Below are 23,453 nucleotides of genomic sequence, written 5' to 3' on the forward strand. Positions count from 1 at the left end.
GGAGACTTTCCAATTTTTAATTCAATTTTCCCTTCCCATCAATCGTTTTTTCTGATTACAGCGAAATCTATCCATAATTCAAAAAAATGTTTCGAATAAAAATTGCTTATTTTTGCGTAAAGAATTCAAATCTGCAATAAAAATTGGGGGCTCCTATTTAAGATTTTAAAGTAACCCCCCACCCCACCTCCGGAGGGGTCATGTTTGGTGCCATTCGATATATTTTTCAAAAATAATGAATACGTGTATTTTGCAGTTTTTCGATCTGATGTTCCATTTCGCGAACACGTATTTTTTAATTTTCGATCTGACGTTCATTTTGCGAAATATTAGTTTTTTCTTGTGAAACTTTGTGACTGACTTATTTCCTTACGCCAAGCTCAAATCGTCAGATTTTTTAAATATACACTCTTTTGCATGTACTTAACTTGCCTTATCTTAATCTGACGATTTCGAGTTTTTCTAAGGATAGATTTTTTTTCGGACCTCCCATACCGAATTCCCCCCTAGTATATGGTAGAGGAACGTTTACAGGGTACAAGGTTTCCCCCATATCGACGCGCTCGAGTAACTGCAAAAATCCCCGCTTGGGCTCCCCTATCATAGGTATTATATATCTACGCGTTCTGGGAGCCAAAATTAATAGGTTAGTATAAAAATAAAAAAAATTGCAAACAATTGAAAATAATTTATTAAAATATTTTTTAATTTATTATCCTATTCACATACATATTCTATAAAAATATTAATAAAAAATAAACAGCTTACAAGAAATATAAAATAAAATTTCCATAAAGATTATTAAACAGTATACAAAATAAAGGGTATGACTTTATAAATCGGAAAATTAAGTAACCAAGCAAAAAAATATACAAAAACGGGAGTTATTTGCCAGATTATTATTATCGAAGGTTTTTATTATTTCAATCTTTTGTTAAATGTTTATTACTGATGCGCCAAAAAATGTCAGGATTGACTTAATCGTATGAAAATTTTATTATTACAAAAGATGCGCAGGCTTTTCTTGGATAGGGATGGGTGAAATGTGATGAGAATGAAGTAGGCAATCCGCTGGGAGCGCTATCTATGATAATAGGTCACGTGGTACATTCTGGCTATGTGGGGGACGATCTTATGTGTATGCTTTATGCGTGATTTACAAAAACAAGAGATTATTTAAAATTTTACTATTAATTTTGTGCTAATGTATTAATACATTATTAGAAATTTGCTATAAATACTCTATATTCTATATGGTAGAAAATGTCTGATATAATACATGTAGTTCAAATATAGAAAAATACGATGTGATTTTAAGGCTAACAGCCGAAGTGTGACGCCACGACTGTCATATTGTTATTATCACTTTGTAAACGAAGGTTGAAAAGCCAGGGTTTATCCAATCTCGAGCCTTTTTAATTCCTCTAAAGTTGAAATTTTGCTTCCTCTGCTGCTTTTTTAGCTTAAGTATAGTGTTTGGAAAGATAATACCACCATGGTTTGATCTTAAATTTCTATGAAATATAGTTTTTAGTGATATTCCCCAAGCAAATGTTAGGAATTGTTGTGAACCGTTGTATAATAAAAATGGTAATGTGCTTTGCCCCGGATTGTAAATATTCGCTCCGAGCGTTAACAAAGTGTCAAAGCAAAATCGACCGACCTGCTCGTGTTGGCGGTTTTTTGAAATTTTGTAAGGACGCTTTGTGTATGTTTAAATGGGACATTTAACAAAAAAAAACCGTGTCACGCTAGTGATAAGATGTATTAATATAAACAGAAAATAAAAACGCAGTTAATCTGATATAAATTCTTCATTTTCCATCAGTTTAATTATGTATACATAACCTCACTATCGCAGTTTATGTCAATAAATCTTTATTAACGAAAAAGAAAATATTTTTGTTGTACTATAAATTAATAACTAATGAATTCTAACAATTGTATTTGGTTATTATCACTACAAAATAAAATATTCAAGTTTAACAAAATAATCCCATGAGACTCAATGTTAAAACGTCCTTACAAAATCTGACACCGTGTCACGTGACTGTAAATAGAGGGGAGACGCACGGGGCGAATAGGAAAACGAAAGAATTTCACTCCACTATTTCTCCATGTAAGTAACAATCAAAATCGATACAAGAACCGTAATGGGGCCTTTTTTTTTTAAAATAAACGTAATTATAGTAAATCAAGTGTCCCCCGCGGCTCACAATTTTCTCCACCATGAGAAGCACTGTCGAAATGTCATATCCACTCCATGTCAACCCTCCTAGATATATTCTCTCTAGCTATTATTCGCTTTGTGCATGACTGACGCGACATCTAGCGTCGTAACTTGACATTTTTGTCGACCACAATTTGACATTAAGCATATGACATATATTTGACTTTAATATGTAATATTTATTTACCATTTTTGACAAAATTTGTTGTACAAACAATGACACTGACATTACAAAGAGTCGTCAAAATTGTCATATTTCGGCGCTACAAACGCTGGCAACGTTTCGTGTATCCCCACCATTAACTGTGGCGACGGCAATCTAATCGATATACAGAATACTAATTATATTTGTCATCTGTTTTTCAATGTGTCTCCATTAAGTTGTCGTTCCATCGTTTTCGCGGTATTTCCACTGATCGTCTTCTTATTGGGGAACCGTCTCTGACCCCCTTACTTTTCTATTTGTTAGTTGTTTCTACATTTTTACATTTATTTTAGAAGAAAATTACATTTAAGATCATTTAAAAAAATGGAGATCGTCCTCTGTTTTTATTAGACAGAGCAAAATAATGAAAGTTAAATATTCTTTTTCTCATGATCATCTTTCAGTGCGTCACAGTTTTTCGATTTCTCTCTAACGCATTAAATTGTATGTGACAGAAAAAAAGGCACGTCTTTGAATACTTTGGCAATTATTCTAGTTCGGTGATTATTCTAGTTGTCGATAGATGGCGCCATAATCAAAAAAGAATTATTTATTAAATAAAATAATAATATTATCAATATAATCTGTACAATTTATAAGACTATACAAATGAAAGAAAATACCATTTTATAAATGCAATAGACACAATTGATTTGGTTTTATTCCAAATTGAAAATAAAATTTGACAACTGTCAGATTTAACAAAAATGTCACGTTAGAATAAATGTCATAAATGTGTATTATCACGGACTTACCTTTTTTTCTATAATTTGTGACGCACTGAAAAATGTTCATGAAAAGGAGAATATTATGTTTCCATTGAAATTAATAGTATGAAATTGTAATTCAAAGTTTTATTTGTTCTTAATATACAACAAAATAAGAAACAATAGTAAAATTTTTATAAGTTAACAAAAATCTTTGAATTCGATTAACTCACAAAAGCTAGACATAAATAATCAAAAATATTATAAAAACAAACAATTGCAAAAGAATAAAATAAAGATTTATAGTTTTAGTACGTTATGAGGTAATGTTCGAGTATAATCAAATGAGTATTAAAAATTATTTATTGAATAGAACTGCTAGATGGTTTTTTTTTAATATAAAAAAGATTTGTTTAGCAAATATACTACTAAATGTTAATGGGTTTGAACTAAGGCTAATCTCATGAAATACCACTATAAATAATTGTAAATTTAAATAATCCGCCCTTTAACTACACTTTTCGTAGCAAAAAGGGCTCCGGTAAAATGAAGCTTATTTTGGCAGCATCTAGAAAAATAACTGACTCTATCAAGTTGTAAATTCTATTGAAACTACCGTTGGTACTACCGTTTTTGTAGCAAAAAGTGCTTTAGTAAAATAAAGCTTATCCTGGCAGCATCTAGAAAAATAACTGACTCTATTAAGTTGTTAATTCCACTAAAACTACCGTTGGTACTACCGATTTTGTAGCAAAAATGCTCCATTAGGAGAAAGACATCTTGGCTGCAACTGAGAGAATGATTGATCATTTGACCTAAGTGCAACCAATTACAATGACAATCTTAAGGATTGCTACTATCTTGAGGATTGCCACAATAATAGTACCGTGTACATCCAGTTCACACGTTTATCAACCAAAATGTTCAACGGGAAGCTTAAATTCGGACCCTTTTCATGAAAATCCTTACAAGAAATTCCAAATTTAAAGACAACGCTTTGGTACTACTCTTTTTGTAAATGTCTTCTTGAAAATACCAAAAAAATCTAGTGAAGGTGCCTTTCCTGTATCTTTACGCGACATCAGTACCATCAACAGACAGTTCAGATGTTCGTTGACCCAACTTATCCAATGGGAGAAGTACCATCAACTGATAGTTTATGCTGTGACAATTTTCATGAAATATCATTGCAAATTCAAATACTAGGTTATACAAGGTGTTAGTAAATAAGTATGAAAAACTTTAAGGGGTAATTCTGCATGAGAAAATAATGGCAGTTTGCTCTATAAACGCATGTCCGCAAATGCTTTGTTTCCGAGATACAGGGTGTTGAAATTTTTATTTTAAACTGCCAATTTTTTTATTGCTCTAAGACCGGTTGAGATATGAAAATTACATTTGGTGGGTTTCAAGAGGTAGTTATTGCGCAATTTTTGGTAAACAAATAACAATTTTATATTCATCATTGGCTCGCCTACGGTTAATGGTCTGAATTTTTTTAAAGAATAAAATGGTACACCACTGTGTTATTTCACAATAAAAATTATTTTTGTATTCCACGTTTAATTTATGAAAAAGAACCTTTCTTGTATTTTTTTCCTTTGGTGCACCGTTTTTATGCGAAAAAATAAAACATCTTCGAGCGTATATTTCATTTCTTAATACATTATCAAGAACTCTCCAATATAATAATACCAAAGTAGAACAATAACAAAATATTACTAAAAAGATTTTAACTAGGTGCAAAACTACAACAAATGTTCAAAATTACCTCCTTTAAAGGTGACAGAATAATTTTATATTCACCATTGGCGCCCGTACAGGTAATGGTCTGAATTTTTTAGAGAAAAAAATAGTACGCCACTGAGAAACGTCAAATTAAAAATCATTTTTTAATTTCTCGTTCAATTTACGACAAAAAATCATTCTTGTCTTTTTTTCATATGCGGCCCCGTTTTTATACAAAAAAATAAAACATCTTAACTCTTAACGCTTACAAATTATTTGAGATAGATTCCATATGCATAGAAACTTATTTCAAATACTTTGTAAACGTTAAGATATTTTATTTTTTTGCATAAAAACGGCGCCTCATATGAAAAAAAGACAAAAACGATTTTTTGTCGTAAATTGAACGAGGAATTCAAAAATGATTTTTAATTTGACATATCTCAGTGGCGTACTATTTTTTTCTTTAAAAAATTTGGGCCATTACCCGTACGCGCGCCAATGGTGAATATAAAATTACTCTGTCACCTTTAAAGGAGGTAATTTTGAACATTTGTTGTAGCGTTGCTCCTAGTTAAAATCTTTTTAGAAATAATTTTTATTGTTCTAGTTTGGCATTATTATATTGGAGAGTTCTTGATAATGTATACTATATTAAGAAATGAAAAATACGCTCGAAGATGTTTTATTTTTTTGCATAAAAACGGTGCACCATATGAAAAAAAGACAATAAAAGGTTCTTTATCATAAATTAAACGTGGAATACAAAAATAATTTTTAACTTGAAATATCTCAGTGGCGTACTATTTTTTTCTTTAAAAAATTTCAGACCATTACCCGTAGGCGCGCCAATGATGAATATAAAATTGTTATTTTGTTTGCCAAAAAATGCGCAATAACTACCTCTTGAAACCCACCAAATTTAATTTTCACAGCTTAAAAGGTCTTAGAGCAATAAAAAAATTCGCAGTTTGAAAAAAAAATTTCCACACCCCGTATCCTGGAAACGAAGCATTTGTGGACATACGTTTATAGAGCAAACTGTCATTATTTTTTCATGTAGAATTGCCCCTTAAAGTTTTTCATACTTATTTACTAACATCCTGTATAGCGACAAACGTAAATAATGATGACTCCCTAGTACTATTCTTTTTGTAACAAAAAGTGGTCCAGGGAGAGTGAATGATCCAGGAAGATACTGGTACAGGGTACTACTCTTTCTGTTAGTGCAGTGAAAGGAAGAACATCATAGCAGCGCAACAGATCTTTTAATTGGTTTTATAGGATTTTTTAGGAATGAAAATTCTGTTCTGAAATAAACTTATCTGCCATCTTGTATTTGATGTCACCCACTACAAAAAATAGCAAGAACAGAGGTCCAATTAAAGAGCTTTTTGAACTTAACTTAAAATGACTTATAAACAAAACAGTACGCATATATTTGGTTAATTAACCATACACATTTTTTTTTAAAGAAATAAATAAAACTAAAATCAAAACCTAACAAAAATTCGAACAGTAAAGTATATAATAATTACAACATTTTACATATTATAAAAGCACACTACCTCAAAACGTACAAGAATTTGTTCAATTTCAAAAACAATATATAAAAAACTAATCTACTTTTACGGCAATATAAAGTTTAACAAAAGACTGATTTTTTTTATTTTTTTATCATATTTACATAATAATCTGCGATAAAACTAAAACTATATATAAGAGATTCATTCGTTCAATTTCTAAATATACATATACGGATTATTATTTACAAATGGAAAAACAATTTACAAAATAAATTATTACAACGTATAAAATATTTCTTTATATAATATATTTCTTTTGAGCGTTCAAGTCGTTGTGCGTTCTTCTTTATTATTACTTAATGCTACGCCAATATTTCACTGAAACAAAAGAAGAAGTTATATGAGTGGAAAATACATGGACATATACTCCTACAGTTCTTCCATTATATCTTTGCGCATGCATGAAATTATTCATGAATTATGTTTTATACTAGGTCTCTTTTTTACTCACAGAAACTAGCATCGCAAAATTAAACCGCTTGTCCATAGAAACCACAAGAAGTTAAACAAGGATAAACAATAAGGCATGTCTATGATTCCTTGTTTACTATGAATTTTGACGTTTATCATTTTAAGTGACAGTAGTGACAGTGGCATTAGCGGATTTGTTGTGTATATTGGAATTTATAACTTATATTTTGTAAAATTAACATCAAGTAAAACTCCCTAGTGTAGTTGGTATATTTAATAAAAATTCTAAAAAATTTTTAAAAATCCAAACGGATTAAGTTCAAAACGTTTTCGGACTTATCAGTCCATCATCAGTGAACTCTCTGTCCTTGCTAAATAGCCACAATGCCAAACACTGGTCAAGATGTATGTTCTAACTACATGGTGAAATTTGTTAAACAATTTGGCTTACATTGGATGCCAACGGATTAGTACTAGGTACATGATGCTCTACTCCATTAATTAAGAGATTTAGAGCATCATGTACCTAGTACTAATCCGTTGGCATCCATTGTAAGCCAAATTGTTTAACAAATTTCACCATGTAGTTAGAACATACATCTTGACCAGTGTTTGGCATTGTGACCATTTAGCAAGGACAGAGAGTTCACTGATGATGGACTGATAAGTCCGAAAACGTGTTAAACGTAATCCGTTTGGATTTTAAAATTTTTTTTAGAATTTTTATTAAATATACCAACTACACTAGGGAGTTTTATTTCATGTTAATTTTATTTAACTAGATGGTATACAGCCAACCTTCGGGTATTATCCCGTTTTATTTTTTTATATTTTGTGTTTATATTATAAAGTTATAGTGTATTATGGTCCTTTTCATGAGCATTTTTTAGTGCGTCACAAATGATAGAAAAAAAGGCAAGTCAGTGATAATACACATTTATAACATTTATTCTAACATGACATTTTAGTTAAATCTGACAGTTGTCACATTTTATTTGCAATTTGGCATAAAAACAAATCAATTGTTTATTGTATTTATAAAATGGTATTTTCTTTGATTTCTATAGTCTTATAGATTGTACAGATTATATTCGTAGATATATTATATAATTCGTAAATATTTTTTTTTCGATTATAGCGCCAACTATCGACAGCTAGAATAAATGTTATAAATGTCTGTAATCACGGACGTGCCCTTTTCTCTGTCACATACAATTTAATGCGTTAGAAAGAAATCGAAAAACTGTGACGCACTGAAAGATGCCTATGAGAAAAAGAATATGTACTTTTACTTTTCTATAAGCTTATACTGTTATTAGGCCAGTCGACAGAAATTTTACCTCTCAAACCAGACGATCAAGCTGAGTTTTGCCGAGAATGTAAATTTTTGAGACCCAAACAAGATGTAAAAAAGTTTGCCACTCCTACCCCCGGGCTTCACCTAAAACCACCCTCGTATGGATGGAGGAAAACGGAAAATATTGATTTACCAAGAATCTGTATACAAAATGTCTCAAACAAGAAATGTAACCAAGATAATTTTGAAAAAAAAATGTTCATGAGCACTTTTTGTGTAGAATTAACCGTTCTCGCAGAAACAACGCTTGGAACGAAATTTGTATTAACATTAACTCGACGGTAAAAATTTGATATCTTTTGATCGGAGTGTGATATCGACAAAAATCAGAATGTGTTTTAAAGGTGAAGAGTGTAGCATTCGTATACGCACGGTAGGAGTGGCAAACTTTTTTTTTCATCTATTTGGGGATCCAAAATTAGTACGATCTTTAAAGGTAAAATATTGCAAAACCTCTAAATTTTAAAGAACCGCTTGGATTGACATGAAATTGGGCATACCTATAGCTAATAAGTCAAAGAAAAAAAGTGATATTGTGCCGATGTGTGCTTTTGCCCTAGGGGTGACTTTCACCCCCTTTTGGGGGGTGAAAAATATATGTTCGAAATAAGTCCGGAAATGGATAAAATGACTAATTCTAAGCAACTTTTGTTTTATAAAGTTTTTTCACCAAGTTAATACTTTTAGAGTTATTTGCGAGTGAATATGTTAATTTTTCTACAAAATAACCACGTTTTCAGACGGTTTTTCGCAAATAACTCAATAAGTAAGTATTTAGCCGAAAAAAAATTCTGATCAAAAATATAGCACATAAAAAAGTGAAAAACATATAGCACGGAAAATTCAAAATCGAATATTTTAACGTGCCATAACCAAAAAACGAAGCACTTTTTTGGGGAAAACTCATTTTAATTTTTTTAAAGTGTTTAAAAAATGATTATTTTTGTTTAAAAAAAATTTTGCATAAAAAATAAACAAGTTACGCTCAAAATAAAGTTGATCCCTTTTTTTGGTAAGAAATCGGGAAAATCACCCCCTAATTAGCATTTCAAATGTACTTAATTGTTACCACTTCACAAGTTTTTTACTCGCGTATGTATTGATCATATGATCTGTAAGTTTCATCGGTTCAAAGTCCTTATTTTTGAAAGAGCTGTAGTTAAAAGGGCTCGAACGAGTCACTATCACGAGTGTATGCAAATTTAGAAACACCGAATCTTAACCAATTTTTGTCTTACAGAAAAACAAAAAAATACAAAATATTCAGAAAAGGAAAGCCGACTTTTTTTATTGTTTAAGATTTTTGGTATCTCTAACAATTTTTAAGTTTTTTAAAAAAGGCATTTTTTTCAAAATTACAATTTTTAAAAATTTTACTTTAAAACCAATTTTTTTCAAAAATAAGCACTTTGAATCGATGAATATAATATAATATAATATAATATAATTATAAGAAGAATCCGTATAGGCCACACCAAACCTACTCACGGCTTCCTGATGTCATCAGATATCCGGCCTATCTGTCTAACATGCCAGTGCCAACTTACCGTGAACCACATTATTACCGAATGTCATCAGTTCAGTGTAGTAAGACAACAGCTCAAACTCAAACCGCAGCTATGTGACATTCTAAGTGATACCAACCAGTTAGACAGAGTTCTTCAGTTTTTAAAAAAATATCATTGTATCATAAACTTCAAATTTTTTTTTTGACAACTTGTTAATGCTAACCTGTTGCGTGTGGCCATAGTTGCTGAGCACGTTAATGTAAAAAAAAAGAATCGATGAAACTTACAGATCGTAAAAACACAACATAAGCAAAGTAACTTGTGAAGCGGTAACGATTAATTTCATTTAAGTTGCTAATTGGGGGGTGATCTTCCTGATTTTTTTTTTGCCAAAACAAAAGGGACCAACTTGCTTACATTTGATGCTAGAAATTTTTATTATAAAAACAGAAGTAAAGCTTTTTTTAACACTTTAAAAAAGTTGTAATGTGTTTCCCCAAGAATGCTTCATTATTTGAATATTTCACATTGAATTATTCTATTTGGAATTTTTCGAATATGAACCTATTTTTGCTAGGTATAGAGACCTGATATATACACCGTTTTTTTCACTTTTTTATAGGCTATAGTTTTGCTAAGAATATTTTTTTCGACAAAATACTTACTTTTTGAGTTATTTGCGAAAAACCGTCTAAAAACGTGGTTATTTTGTTGAAAAATGAACATATTCACTTGCAAATAATTCGAAAAGTATTGATTTGGCGAAAAAATTCTATAGAACAAAAGTGGCTTAAAATTTGTCGGTTTATCCATTTCGGGACTTATCTTGGACATATATTTTTTCACCCCCCAAGTTGGGGTGAAAGTCACCCCCAGGGCAAAAGCACACATCGGCACCATATGACTTTTTTTTCTTTGACATGTTAGCTATGCGTATGCCAAATTTTATGTCAATCCAAGCGGTTCCTTAAAATTTACAGTAAAAACCGTGAAAGAATGTACTAAATTGACATTCTCAGCAAAATTCAGCTTGTTTGTATGATTTCTAGATGTTCAAGTGGAACTTTTGTCTCTGACGACTGGACTGATGAAGGAGAAGTTCCTCAAGAATGGTATAATTCCGAAGTCATACTACTATTCAAGAAAGAAGACAAAGCTGACATCGATAATTACCGACCAATAGGGCTTTTCATCGATTGTCATTTGTTTCGAGCTTCTGTCATGTGTCACATTATATTAATGTATCTACGTCATACGTCTTCGGTTTGTATCATGGTGGATGCCAATAACGTATGACGTAGATATATTAATTTTATGTGACACATGACAGAAGCTCGAAACAAATGACTGTGAATGAAAAGCCCTATATGCCACTATCACATCTGTATAAATTACTAACAAAATCATAACCAACCGTCTAGGTACCAGAGAGGCATTATTCTCCTTCAACGTGCTGACACAGAGATGTTTGGATGTTAACCGTCCTCTTTACGTCTGTTTTATAGACTACAATAAAACGTTTGATAAAGTAAAACATGATCGACTCATGGAAATTCTGAAAACTAAAAACCTAGATGAAAGAGATGTAAGACTAATAACACACCTCTATTACAATCAGCGAGCAATAGTAAGAATTGAAAAAGAAACATCTGAAGAAATGGAAAAAAGAGAGGAGTCAGGCAAGGCTGCATACTATCACCTCTATTATTTAACGCTTATTCTGAAGATGTAATGCGAGAAACTCTGGAAGATGAAACAGTCGGCATAAGAGTAAATGGAGTCTTAGTTAACAACATCAGATATGCAGATGATACAGTAATAATAGCCGATAGTTTACAAGACCTGCAAAGACTCATGAGTAAAATAGTAAGGTGTAGTAGGGTGTATGGACTCTCTCTTAATATCAAAAAGACGAAGTTTATGAAAATTAGTAAAAACAACCATAATAATAACGAAATCTTGACAGTAGAGGGCCAGCAGATCGAAAGATTAAAAAAGTACACTTACCTAGGAACACTTATAACAGAAAATAATGACTACACTGCAGAAATCAAAGTCAAAATGAAAAAGGTCCTATGTAGCAAAGATTTAACATTAGCTCTTAAAGTACGCCTAACAAAATGTTACGTATACAGTGTACTATACTATGGAGCGGAATCATGGACGTTAAATGTAGAGACAATGAGACGACTTAACGCCTTTGAAATGTGGACCTATAGAATTATGAGGGTTTCCTGGGTAGATAGCGTTACGAACAACGAAGTACTGAGAATAATAGGTAAAGAGAATGAAGTTGCAACTTACAATTAAAGAAAGAAAACTAACTGTAGTTTTCTACACATCTTTCTCGCCCCGCATCACATCGGACATGTGATGCGGGACGAGAAGTATGGCATCCTGCGACTCATAATGCAAAGAAAGATAGATGGCAGAAGAAGCATCGGAAGAAGACGAATTTCATGGCTGAAGAACCTGAGAGAATGGTTTGGATGCAGCTCAAAACAACTAATTTAGAGTTACTGCCTAAAAATTAAAATAGCTATGATGATTGCCAACCTCCGTAGCGGAGATGGCAGCTGAAGAAGAAGAACCGTCTAGTAAATAAGCTGGACTTCTACCACCCTATCGAAAAGGGTGGATTCAGAAAACATTTTAGTACCGTAGACCACTTGCACACCGTAAGAACACTAATTGAAAAATGTACTCAGTATAACGGTTCAATTCAGATGGCGTTTGTGGATTTTTAAAAAGCATTCGATCCATAGAATAGATATTTCGAAAGAAAACTGCACCTTAAGAAGAAGAAGATGACACAAAACAACTTTGTATTCTTGTAACGAGGAAATAAAGCGGATTCCAAATGTAAAATAAAATACAGGGTGTTTCATTAAACAAAAAACATATCCTTGATTGTATATTTGCCACTAATATTAAAATGAGAACTTACACCTACCTCCTATTTAGTGCTATTTGTGCATTTGAAGAAATAAATTACGAAAACAAGATTACAACTAAAGAACAAAACAAATCGATCACAACAATGACAGAGCACATTTCTTTCATTTATAAGCGACTAAAAATTGTTCGCTAACCTCAAAAAAAATACGGTGAAAGAAACTTGGATGAAACGAAAAGATTATTGCGGAAACTGACCAAATGTTGACAAATTATAAATGATACTACAAAGAAAGACATCAAATTGTTGAGGAAGCGTTAGAATTATTGTATCACCACAGAAAGAAATTATAATGATGAAGGAAAGTGTATTCTTGACTAAAATTTATTGTTTCATTTATCAGGTCTGGCATTTATTGGGTTAAAATTAACTAAAAGTTTAAAATTGGAGTAAAAGATACTGTATTTAATTGATTAATTCACACCAACAGAAATGATTGAAAAATGCTTTCAGCTTATAGATTAGTGCAAAAAAGCCTAAATACTGTCAAGACATTTCCATAACACATTAGAATAATCTATTAAGGGGTTGGGCGCAATATGTCGCTTGTAAAAATGTTCAATGCGTTTTAGATATACATATTCATCTTTTTTCGAATCCTGAGAAAAACTAATAGGTATTTTTGAAAAATTTAAACGCAGAATGAAAGATTACGTTATGATCGAGGGCCTGAAAACTTCTATTATGTTTATTTTAATAAGTTACAGGGGTGAAAAATTTAGTATGACTTTTAATTTCAAATATCTCATTCAAAAGAAACTTTTTTATTAAACTCTAACATGAAGTAAAACACTTCTATGTAATTGGTATATTTATTAAAATTTAAAAAATCCCAATGGATTGAGTAAAATATGTCCAATTCAGAACGTTTTCAGACCTATCGGTCCATCATCAGTGAATGTGCATACTTGCTAAATAGCCCCAGAACCAAACAATGGTTGAATTTTTAATTCGATTTACATTATTTAAAAATAATATTAAACAGGCTAAACGCCGATGTTACAGGATATAACCTAAGGGAACATGGTGAAACCCTACCAAAAACTCAATCAACCATCTTAGGCCAAAGTTGACTATAAGGTCAAAGTTTTTTATTATTCTAAGGGACTTCCGGCCCTCGGTTATAACGAAATCTTTCATTCTGCGTTTAAATTTTTCAAAAATACTTATGAGTTTTTTTCAGGACTCGAAAAAAATGAATACATTTAAAACACATTGAACATTTTGACTGGCGACATTTTGCGCATATGCTCTTGGGGAAAGGCGCAAAATGTTGCCTGTCAAAATTTTCAATGTAATAATTTTTTCGAATCCTGAGAAAATGAATAAGTATTTTTGAAAAATTTAAGTGCAGAATGAAAGACTACTTTATTACCGAGGGCCAAAAATCCCTTAGAATAAGTAAAAAGGTTTTTTTTGAATGAAATATTTGAAAATAAAAATTACACTAATTTTTCTCTTTTATTTTCACCCCTGTATTCATTAAAATAAACAATATAAAAGTTTTTTGTGACTTTCGGTCCTTAGTAATAATGTAATTTTTCATTATGCGTTTAAATTTTTTAAAAATAGTTATTAGTTTTTCCCAGGATTCGAAAAAAATGAATAAATTTAAAACACATTGAACATTCTGACAGGCGACATTTTGCGCCTATGCCCTTAAAACGTAATAATCAATCATATCTGTTAGTAACAAAGCAGCAACTTAATGCAAAGATTAATTTTTTTAAGTAGAAACATATTAATGAAGGCATCACTGAGCAGCCACTATAACATATATATCAAAAAGCAAAAGTTTGGCTAATAGTAAAAGAACTTGCACCTACTATATAGGCATTTTTTTTAGAAAAAGACTGACGTAGTAGAAAGGCCTAAATCGTTTTCATCCACGTTATATTCTATATAAGAGAGATCGTGCTTTAAAGATGTTGCCCTGCAAAGGCAAAAGTTTATATCTTAATAAATATTTGACATTTGACAAGTTCAAATAGTTGTATAAATAACAAAAATGTTTTTAGCTTACCTAGTTAATTCTCTTCCAGCTATTAAGGCCGTTCTCGACCTAGATCTAACTAACTGGGCCCTCCTTTCAGCTAGAACATACAAAAATGTTTGATTATGTTGTTAAAGAAACAATATTTAGATTATATATAGAAAACACAATAATTTAGACATATAATTTAACTTTCCAGTCTAGAACGACCATGGCTTGGTTTACTATTCTTTTCCATTCTTTCCTGTTTGCTGCTTTATTTTTCCAATTTGGGATTTTAAGTTTTTCTATATCTTTTCCAACACTCTTCTTCCACCTGGTTTTCGGACTATCTTTCTTTTTATTTTTTCCTATTCCTCCTGTTAGTATTTTTTTTGGATAGTCTCGTGTTTGGCATCATTTAGATATGTCTATATTATGTTCTGCTTCTAGCTACCAGTAATACATCAGCAGCGAATGCTAGACATTGGTGTTTTCGTTGATATACAAGTCCTGTCCTGTCGATTCCGCTTTTTTGACGACAATTTCAAGAAGGAAAATGAACGACAATAATAACATTGGGTTCTCTTGTCACATCCCCTCAGTGACTTCAAATGAATCTGTTTCTTTTCCATTAATTTTAAACCTTCTTCTTGATCGGTGTTTTCCTTCAGTTCTTTTTTTTCTTCATGTTGTGTTGTTAGTATTTCATTTAAAAGTTCTTCGAAGTATTCTTTCCATCTGTTTAGTTTTTCCTACTTAATAAATTCCTTCCATTTTTACTTTTGTAGTCTACAAGTTTTTTCGGTAACATTTCTTCTCTTTTTCATCCTTTGATATAAGTTTCTAACTTCTATTTTTAATTCTATGCATTTCAATTTACCTTCAGTGTATTTTCTTTTTGAAGTTATACTTCTTTACGGGCGTAATGACGGTGAAATTTTATATGGGAAAACCTAGCGACCGGGCGCATGCGCATTATAACTTTGTTCTGATTGGATGTTCAAATGACATGACAAAAATTATCCAATATGGCAGCTGTGGCACAGCTGTGGGACTGTGCATGGTTTGGTTATAATGTATGCTTGTTGCGTTTTAAAATTTGTAGGAAGAGAAACAACAAACAAAAAGTTAGTTAATGGTTATACTGCCTTTTTAAATAGTTTTCATATTATATTTTTGAACTTATTTACATAGAAGAGATGATTGTTGCATGCCAATGTGAAAGCTCATCAAACTGTGCCTAGTATGAGTGCCGCAGATCTCGCTTATTCAAAGCTAAAGAATCTTTCACTGGTAAGTGTTTTATAAATAGTTGATCAAATTTTGTTATGATATTTGAACATAGCCACTTTGCACGACGCAAGTGATTGAGAAATTTATTAGTCGTTATACGGGCTCCGATACCTACCTTGAACCTACCAAAATACATAAGTAGTATGTAATACTTTTATTTACATAATTTGATTATCATCAAAATTTCTATCAATATTCACCTAATATATTGTCTTCTTACTCTATGTTTTGTTGTATTTTTTCAATTCTAAATCATTTCAATTCAAAATCAAAATAATTTGATTTACATAAGTTAAAAATGTCAAAAGGTTAATCTGTTTAGTTAGACGATCTTCGCACATAATGACAAGCTGTCTCTGTGGCGAAGTTTTAATGCGGGTGAATCCCAATACAACGCAAATACCAGCCGCGTGGTAAGTTGGTTCGAATCCCAATAGAAACTTTTATTTTTTTATTTTTTTTATACATTTTATGATTGTAAGTATATTTATTATATAATTTTATTTTCAGAAAATACGTATTTAGTTAAAAAATTTTCCGACAATTAATGTTCAGAAATCATTTGTGGCATTTTTAATGTGTTTTTTGGCACTGTTTTAATAAAAATGTTTGAGAAGTATTAAGTATAAATTAATTTAATATTTAAATAAAATATAAATAAAAAGTATATTAATTTCGTTTATAATCATATAATCATATAATAGAAGTATAACTTCTTACGTGCGTACAAAGTACACACACATTCTTTTTTTTTTATCTTATGATTCTTGGCTCGTTACCCTTGTTCTTGTATTTATCATGTAGTTCTATTGTACACTCATATTGTACATACTTTTATTGACATCCTCGTTTGTTTAATTTATCTATTTTCTACAATATTATCTAATTCTCTGGTGATTATTCTTTCATATTTACTTCTTATTCTGACGGTAGTTTAATAGGTTTAGTTGCTTTGTACTATTTTTCTTGTTGATTTCTAAGAACTGGTATATGTAAGCTGCTTCTTGTATTCCGACTATAAAGTGATCTGTGTCTGACTCTGGTTCTCTGTATGTTCTTTATATAGGGTGTCCCGAAAAGATTGGTAATAAATTATACCACAGATTCTGGGGTCAAAAATAGGTTGATTGAACCTGACTTACCTATACAGTGCTAGTCAAAAGTCCGTACCCCCCCTCGTATCTTTTGAACGGTTATACTTATAATAGTGAAATTTGGAGGGAGGAAATAAACGGATGTAGGCGTCTTAACTAGTCATGACAGGTGACGTAATAGTGACAGATGACGTTGCAGCGCCACCATGACAGATAATTTTAAATGGGACCTTATGGCAAGTGATACCTCGTTTGAAAGGTATTGAAAATACCTATTCAGTCATACACATTTTGTTTGAGTTTAAGCTAATTCTGATGAATAAATGAAATAATATGAAATTGTAGTTTCGCATTTAATTAATAAAAATTCAAACCTCCGCCTATGATTACTTGTCAAATGGGATGAAGTTGACATAAAAACTATTAGAGAACTGAAAAACGTGAACTTTTTTGACAAAAAAACCATAGGCGGACATTTGAATTTTTATTAATTAAATTCGAAACTAAAATTTTATATTTATTTCATTTATTCACCAAAATCAAAATCAATTTATATCCAAAAAAATTAGTATGACTGAATAGGTATTTTGAATATCTTTCAAACGAGGTATTACTTGCCATAAGATCCCATTTTACATTATCTGTCACAGTGGCGCTGTAAAGTCATCTGTCACTATTACGTCACCTGTCATGACTAGTTAAGAAGCCTACGTCCGCTTATTTCTTCCCTCCAAATTTCACTATTATAAGTATAACCGTTCAAAAGATACGAGGGAGGGTACGGACTTTTGACTAGCACTGTATACAATAGTGCACACAAAAAAAGTTACAGCCCTTTGAAGTTACAAAATGAAAATCGATATTTTTTCATATATTGAAAACTTTTAGAGATTTTTTATTGAAAATGGACGTGAGGCATTCTTATGGCAGCAACATCTTAAAAAAAATTAAAGTGAAATTTGTGCACCCCATAAAAATTTTATGGGGGTTGTGTTCCCTTAAACCCCCCAAACTTTTATGTACGTTCCAATTAAATTATTATTATGGCACCATTAGTTAAACACAATGTTTTTAAAACTTTTTGCCTCTTAGTACTTTTTCGATAAGCCAGTGTTTATCGAGATATTTTAAATATTTGTCCAATCCACCACATATTTGTAGGATGGTTAAGTACGATTATAGAGACCTGATAATCTGAAAATTTATTTATAATTTACATTTTTAGGTATATTTTGAAAAAGAAATCATATCTTGATAAAAGGTGACTCATCAAAAAAAAGACTAAGAGGCAAAAAAGTTTTAAAATCACTGTGTTTAACTAATGGTCCACAATAATAGCTTAATTGGAACGTACACAAACATTTGGGGGGTTTAAAGGAACAATACCCCTTAAAATTTTTATGTAAATATATTAAAAAAGAAGCCGCATCTCAATAAAAACTGGCTTACCGAAAAAATACTAAAAGGCAAAAAAGTTTTAAAAACGTTGGGTTTAACTCATGGTACTACGATAATGAATTAATTAGAACGTACACAAAAGTTTGGGGGGGGGGGTTTAAAGGAACAAAACCCCCATAAAATTTTTATGGGGTGGACAAATTTCACTATAATTTTGGTTTAAAATGTTCCTGCCATAAGAATGATAAATGTCCATTTTCAATAAAAAATCTCTAATAGTTTTCGATATATTGAAAAAAATCGATTTTCATTTTGTAATTTCAAAGGGCTGTAACTTTTTTTATGATCACATTTGTACTAAGGTAAGTTAGGTTAAATCGAACTATTTTTGACACCAGAATGTATGGTATAATTTATGACCAATCTTTTCGGGACACCCTGTATATTTTTCCATGTCTATTCGACTTTCTTCCTTTGACCTCTATCATCGTTTAATAGAATCGTTCGTCCTTTTTGTTTTTTAATTTACTTTTATTTTTCATTACTTCCATTTTTTTTTCACGCTATTAAGTTCTACTGTGGCAGTATTTTCTCATTATTCTATTCCTTACTCTATTAACATCTACTGACATTTGAGTTCTTTTTTCATAAAATTCTCCATAGCCTTTTGTAATACTTTTTGATCATTTGTATAAATTTTTAATCCTCCAAGAAACAAGTCAAGGCCACCTCAATAAACCCAGAAAACATGAGTGCCTGCGCATTTACGTTTTCTAGATAGGTACCTTAATTATCATAAAATGATAATAAAATGATAAAACAATGTTAGGACTTACATACCTAAAACGTCCAAAGCGCACTCTAGAGAATCATTGAAACACTAATTATTAAAAATTGCAGTAAAAAACTATTTTTGACTCACCTCCTGCTGGTCGATGGCCTCTTCGCTTTTTCTGCTCCCTTCCAAATGCGCTACCCGTAGAAAGAGCCTCTAGCAAACTGTAACGAAAAGAGAATTTAAAATAACTTGTTAGCTTAGTACACTTGCTGATTCCATACCTGTCCATCACTCCTTCTTGCGTTTCTGAAGGATTCATATCAATCAGCCTTCGTTTGTTTCTCTCTTCCTTTTCTTTTTCTTGTTTTAGTTTCGCTAACCTCGCCTTCTCTTTCTTCTCTTCGATTTCCTTTTCTTTCTGATTATCGGCTTTGGCTTGCTGCGAAAAAAATTAATGGTATTTAAAAAATAATAAAAAATGGTTCAAAAAATGTACAAAAATGGGAGTACGAATAGAGGAGGGTAATCTGACTACTTCGTTATTTTCTGACGATCAGGTGGTTCTAGCAGAGGACGCTGCTTATATGGTTGGAAAACTGGTGGAGGAGTATGAAGAGTGGGTCTGGAAATAAATACCGGCAAAAGAGAATACAGGCTGCAGAGGCGAAAATCTAGACTTAGAAGGAAAATTAATAAAAAAAACACTAAAGAACATAAATACCTGGGAGTTACGTTGACGGAAGATGGAAGCGACGAAACAGATATACAACAAAAATTAGGCAGAGGAAGAGCCATCACAAGTCAGATAAACTCATTACTATGGAGTAAAGACAAAAGTCTGGTCAAGTAAGAAAATGCAGAATCGAATAAACGCAGTAGAGAACAATTTTTGGCGAAGATGCTGTAGATTAACATTACACGATCATGTAAGAACAGATAGAATAAAAGAAATGATGAAGGTAGAGACAACATTAACGGATACGATAGAGAGAAAACAACGTTCCTGTTACGGAAACATGAGAAGAATGAATGATGAGAGATTACCGATTAAAACCTGGAAATGGGTCCCAAAAAGAAGAAGGAACAAAGGAAGACCAAAGAAGTCTTGGGAAAAAGGGATCAATATAACCATGAACAGATGAAATATAGAAGTAGATTCATGACAAAACAGAAAACAATGGTGTTCGAATTGCGATAAAATATCTAGGATGCTGTAAAACAGCATCCTAGACAGTTTATATACATAGTCGCTATATATACATATATACACTCACTGGCACAAAAACGGGCACTCCAAAAAATGGGTCATTTTTAATGTCTTGTATTTCCTAAACCTGATGTCCGATTTAAGTAATTTTTTTAAAATGTTATAGCCTTACTCTTTAACAATATCGCTGTAATAATATTGTTGCTAGACAGGTACATTGTTATTGTATACAGGGTGTACGAATCAAACTGTGTTTTTTTCTCAAACTTTGGAACACCCTGTGGAATGTTCTAGCTTTTATAAAATACTGAAATTAACACCCAACTATAGCCTCAGGTTTTCTTAACATTCTGTTTTTGGATTCATTCGCTTATGTTGGATAATAAAAAAGTTAGGCACTTTAACAACTACCCCTGTTTTTCGTCAATACAGGGTGTTTTTAAATAAGTACGGCAAACTTTAAGGGGTAATTCTGCATGATAAAATAATGACAGTTTGCTTTATAAACGTATGCCCGCAAATGCTTCGTTTCCGAGATAGGGTGTGTTGAAATTGTTCTTACAAACTGACGATTTATTTATTGCTCTAAAACGGTTTGTGATATGCAAATGAAATTTGGTACATTTTAAGAGGTAGTTATTGAGCATTTTTTTTGCATACAATTAAGAATTTTATATTCACCATTGGCGTGCAAACGGGTATAAACATTTTAGATATATCCCGTATTTGCCGTACTTATTTAAAAACACCCTGTATTGACGAAAAACAGGGGTAGTTGTTAAAGTGCCTAACTTTTTCATTATCCAACATAAGCGAATAAATCAAAAAACAGCATGTTAAGAAATCCTGAGGCTATAGTTGGGTTTTAATTTCAGTATTTTATAAACGCTAGAACATTCCACAGGGTGTTCCAAAATTTGAGAAAAAACACAGTTTAATTCGTACACCCTGTATACAATGACAATGTACCTGTCTAGCAACAATATTATTACAGCAATATTGTTAAAGCATAAGGCTATAACATATTAAAAAAATTACTTAAATCGAACATTAAGACATTAAAAATGACCTATTTTTTGGGGTGCCGGTTTTTTGTGCCGGTGAGTGTATATATAAAAAATATATAAAATAGTATGAAACCGTATCTAAAAATAGTCCAACATTTAACTTACCAGGAAACTATTTTTGAACGTTTTCAAATCCACAAAGAATTCTTCTAATGCGTATTTCTGTTTGTCAAACACGTAATATTCAGCTAGATCGCTGTAGAGGTTTTCTACTTTCTTTAACATTTTTTGCATGATGTCGCATTGTTCTCTGGCTTCCTCGGCGAATTTCTGAAAAACAAATGATAACAATTTAATATCAAAGCCACAAAACTATCTGTATAGAGAGTGTAACAGAAAATTTAATCGAGGTATTTTGATTCCAGAATATGTGGTTCAATTTATTACCTATAGTTTTGTTACCCCCTATAAATATAAATAAACATAAAAATCAACTAAAACGCTCAAAAGTTCATTATATGTGTATAATAACTGCAGTTTCTTCTCAAATTAACAAAACTATCGTAGGTAAATCGTCTAGATATAATAAACTGCGCGTCATAGAAAACGGGCATCCTAAAAAATGGGTAATTTTTGAGGTTGCGTATCTCCTAAATCTGTTGTCCGATTTAAGTTATTTTTTGAATATCTTATAGCCTTGTTTTTTGTCAATATCACTGTAATAATATTTTTGCTAAACAGGTAAATTTTCATTGTATACCGGGTGTACCAAACAAACTGTGTTTTTTTCTCAAAGTTCGCAACACCCTGTGGAATATCCTAGCATTTATAAAATACTGAAATTAAAACCCAACTATAGCCTCAGGTTTTCTCAACATTCTGTTTTTTGATTCATTCGCTTATGTTGGATAATACAAAAGTTAGGTACTTTAACAATTAGCCATGTTCTTTTTCAGTACAGGGTGTTTCTAAACAAGTGCGACAAACTTTAAGGGGTAATTCTGCATTAAAAGAACTGCAAATTCTTCGTTTGCGAGATACGGGATGTTGAATTTTTTCTTACAAACTGACGATTTATTTATTGCTTTAAAACCGGTTGAGATATGCAAATCAAATTGGGTGGGTTTTAAGACGTAGCTATTGCACATTTTTTTACCTACAATTAAGAATTTTATATTCACCATTGGCGTGCATACGGGTAATATGATCGGTCATATTACCCGTATGCACGCCAATAGTGAATATAAAATTCTTGATTGCAAGTCAAAAAATTCGCAATAACTATCTCTTAGAACCTACCAAATTTGATTTGCATGTCTCAACCGGTTTTACGGCAATAAAATAACTCGTCAGTTTGTAAAAAAAAATTCAACATCCCGTATCCCGTAATCGAAGCATTTGCGGATATAAGTTTATAAAGCAAACGATAATTATTTTTTCATGCAGAATTGCCCCTTAAAATTTGTCGCACTGATTTACAAACATCCTATACTGATGAAGAACATGACTAGTTGTTAAAGTACATAACTTTTGCATTATCTAACATAAGAGAATGAATAAAAAAACATAATGTTCAGAAAACCTGAGGCTATAGTAGGGATTTAATTTCAATATTTTATAAGGGCTAGAATATTCCACAGGGTGTTGCGAACTTTGAGAAAAAAACACAGTTTGATTCGTACACCCTGTATACAATGAAAATTTACCTGTTTAGCAAAAATATTATTACAGTGATATTGACAAAGAATAAGGCTATAATATATTCAAAAAATCACTTAAATCGGACAACAGGTTAAGGAGATACGCGACATCAAAAAAGACCCATTTTTTAGGGTGCCCGTTTTCTATGACGCGCAGTGTATTATGTAACCATCAATGTACGGGGTGTCCCAATAAGAATGGCTCTCGGCCATATCTCAGGAACCGTTTATAGTACAGCTATGAGAAAAAAATATTTATAACAAAAGTTGCCTCGGGAGAAGCCTGGAAATTATTTTCGTAATTGTAAGTCCA

At 31.6% G+C, this 23,453-nt stretch overlaps 1 protein-coding gene across 6 annotated transcripts in view; it reads right to left on the reverse strand.

The window, feature by feature from the left end:
• Nucleotides 1-673: 673 nt before the first annotated feature.
• The window catches only part of LOC114339212 (protein diaphanous), a 197,929-nt gene continuing 175,149 nt past the window's right edge, over nt 674-23,453 (reverse strand). For 5 of the 6 annotated variants that reach the window (XM_028289996.2, XM_028290070.2, XM_028289865.2 and 2 more), the window contains 6 exons: nt 21,606-21,770; nt 19,508-19,665; nt 19,371-19,447; nt 14,712-14,781; nt 14,515-14,621; nt 674-6,774 (listed from right to left, as the gene is read on the reverse strand). In XM_028289996.2, the coding sequence (XP_028145797.1) occupies nt 14,531-14,621; nt 14,712-14,781; nt 19,371-19,447; nt 19,508-19,665; nt 21,606-21,770 (561 nt within the window). In that variant the 3' untranslated portion in view covers nt 674-6,774; nt 14,515-14,530. The remainder of the gene's footprint in view (nt 6,775-14,514; nt 14,622-14,711; nt 14,782-19,370; nt 19,448-19,507; nt 19,666-21,605; nt 21,771-23,453) is intronic. The other variant, XM_028290203.2, reaches the window with a different exon arrangement.

This window comes from Diabrotica virgifera, chromosome 5 (genome assembly GCF_917563875.1).
Source record: "Diabrotica virgifera virgifera chromosome 5, PGI_DIABVI_V3a".
Lineage (NCBI taxonomy): Eukaryota > Metazoa > Arthropoda > Insecta > Coleoptera > Chrysomelidae > Diabrotica > Diabrotica virgifera.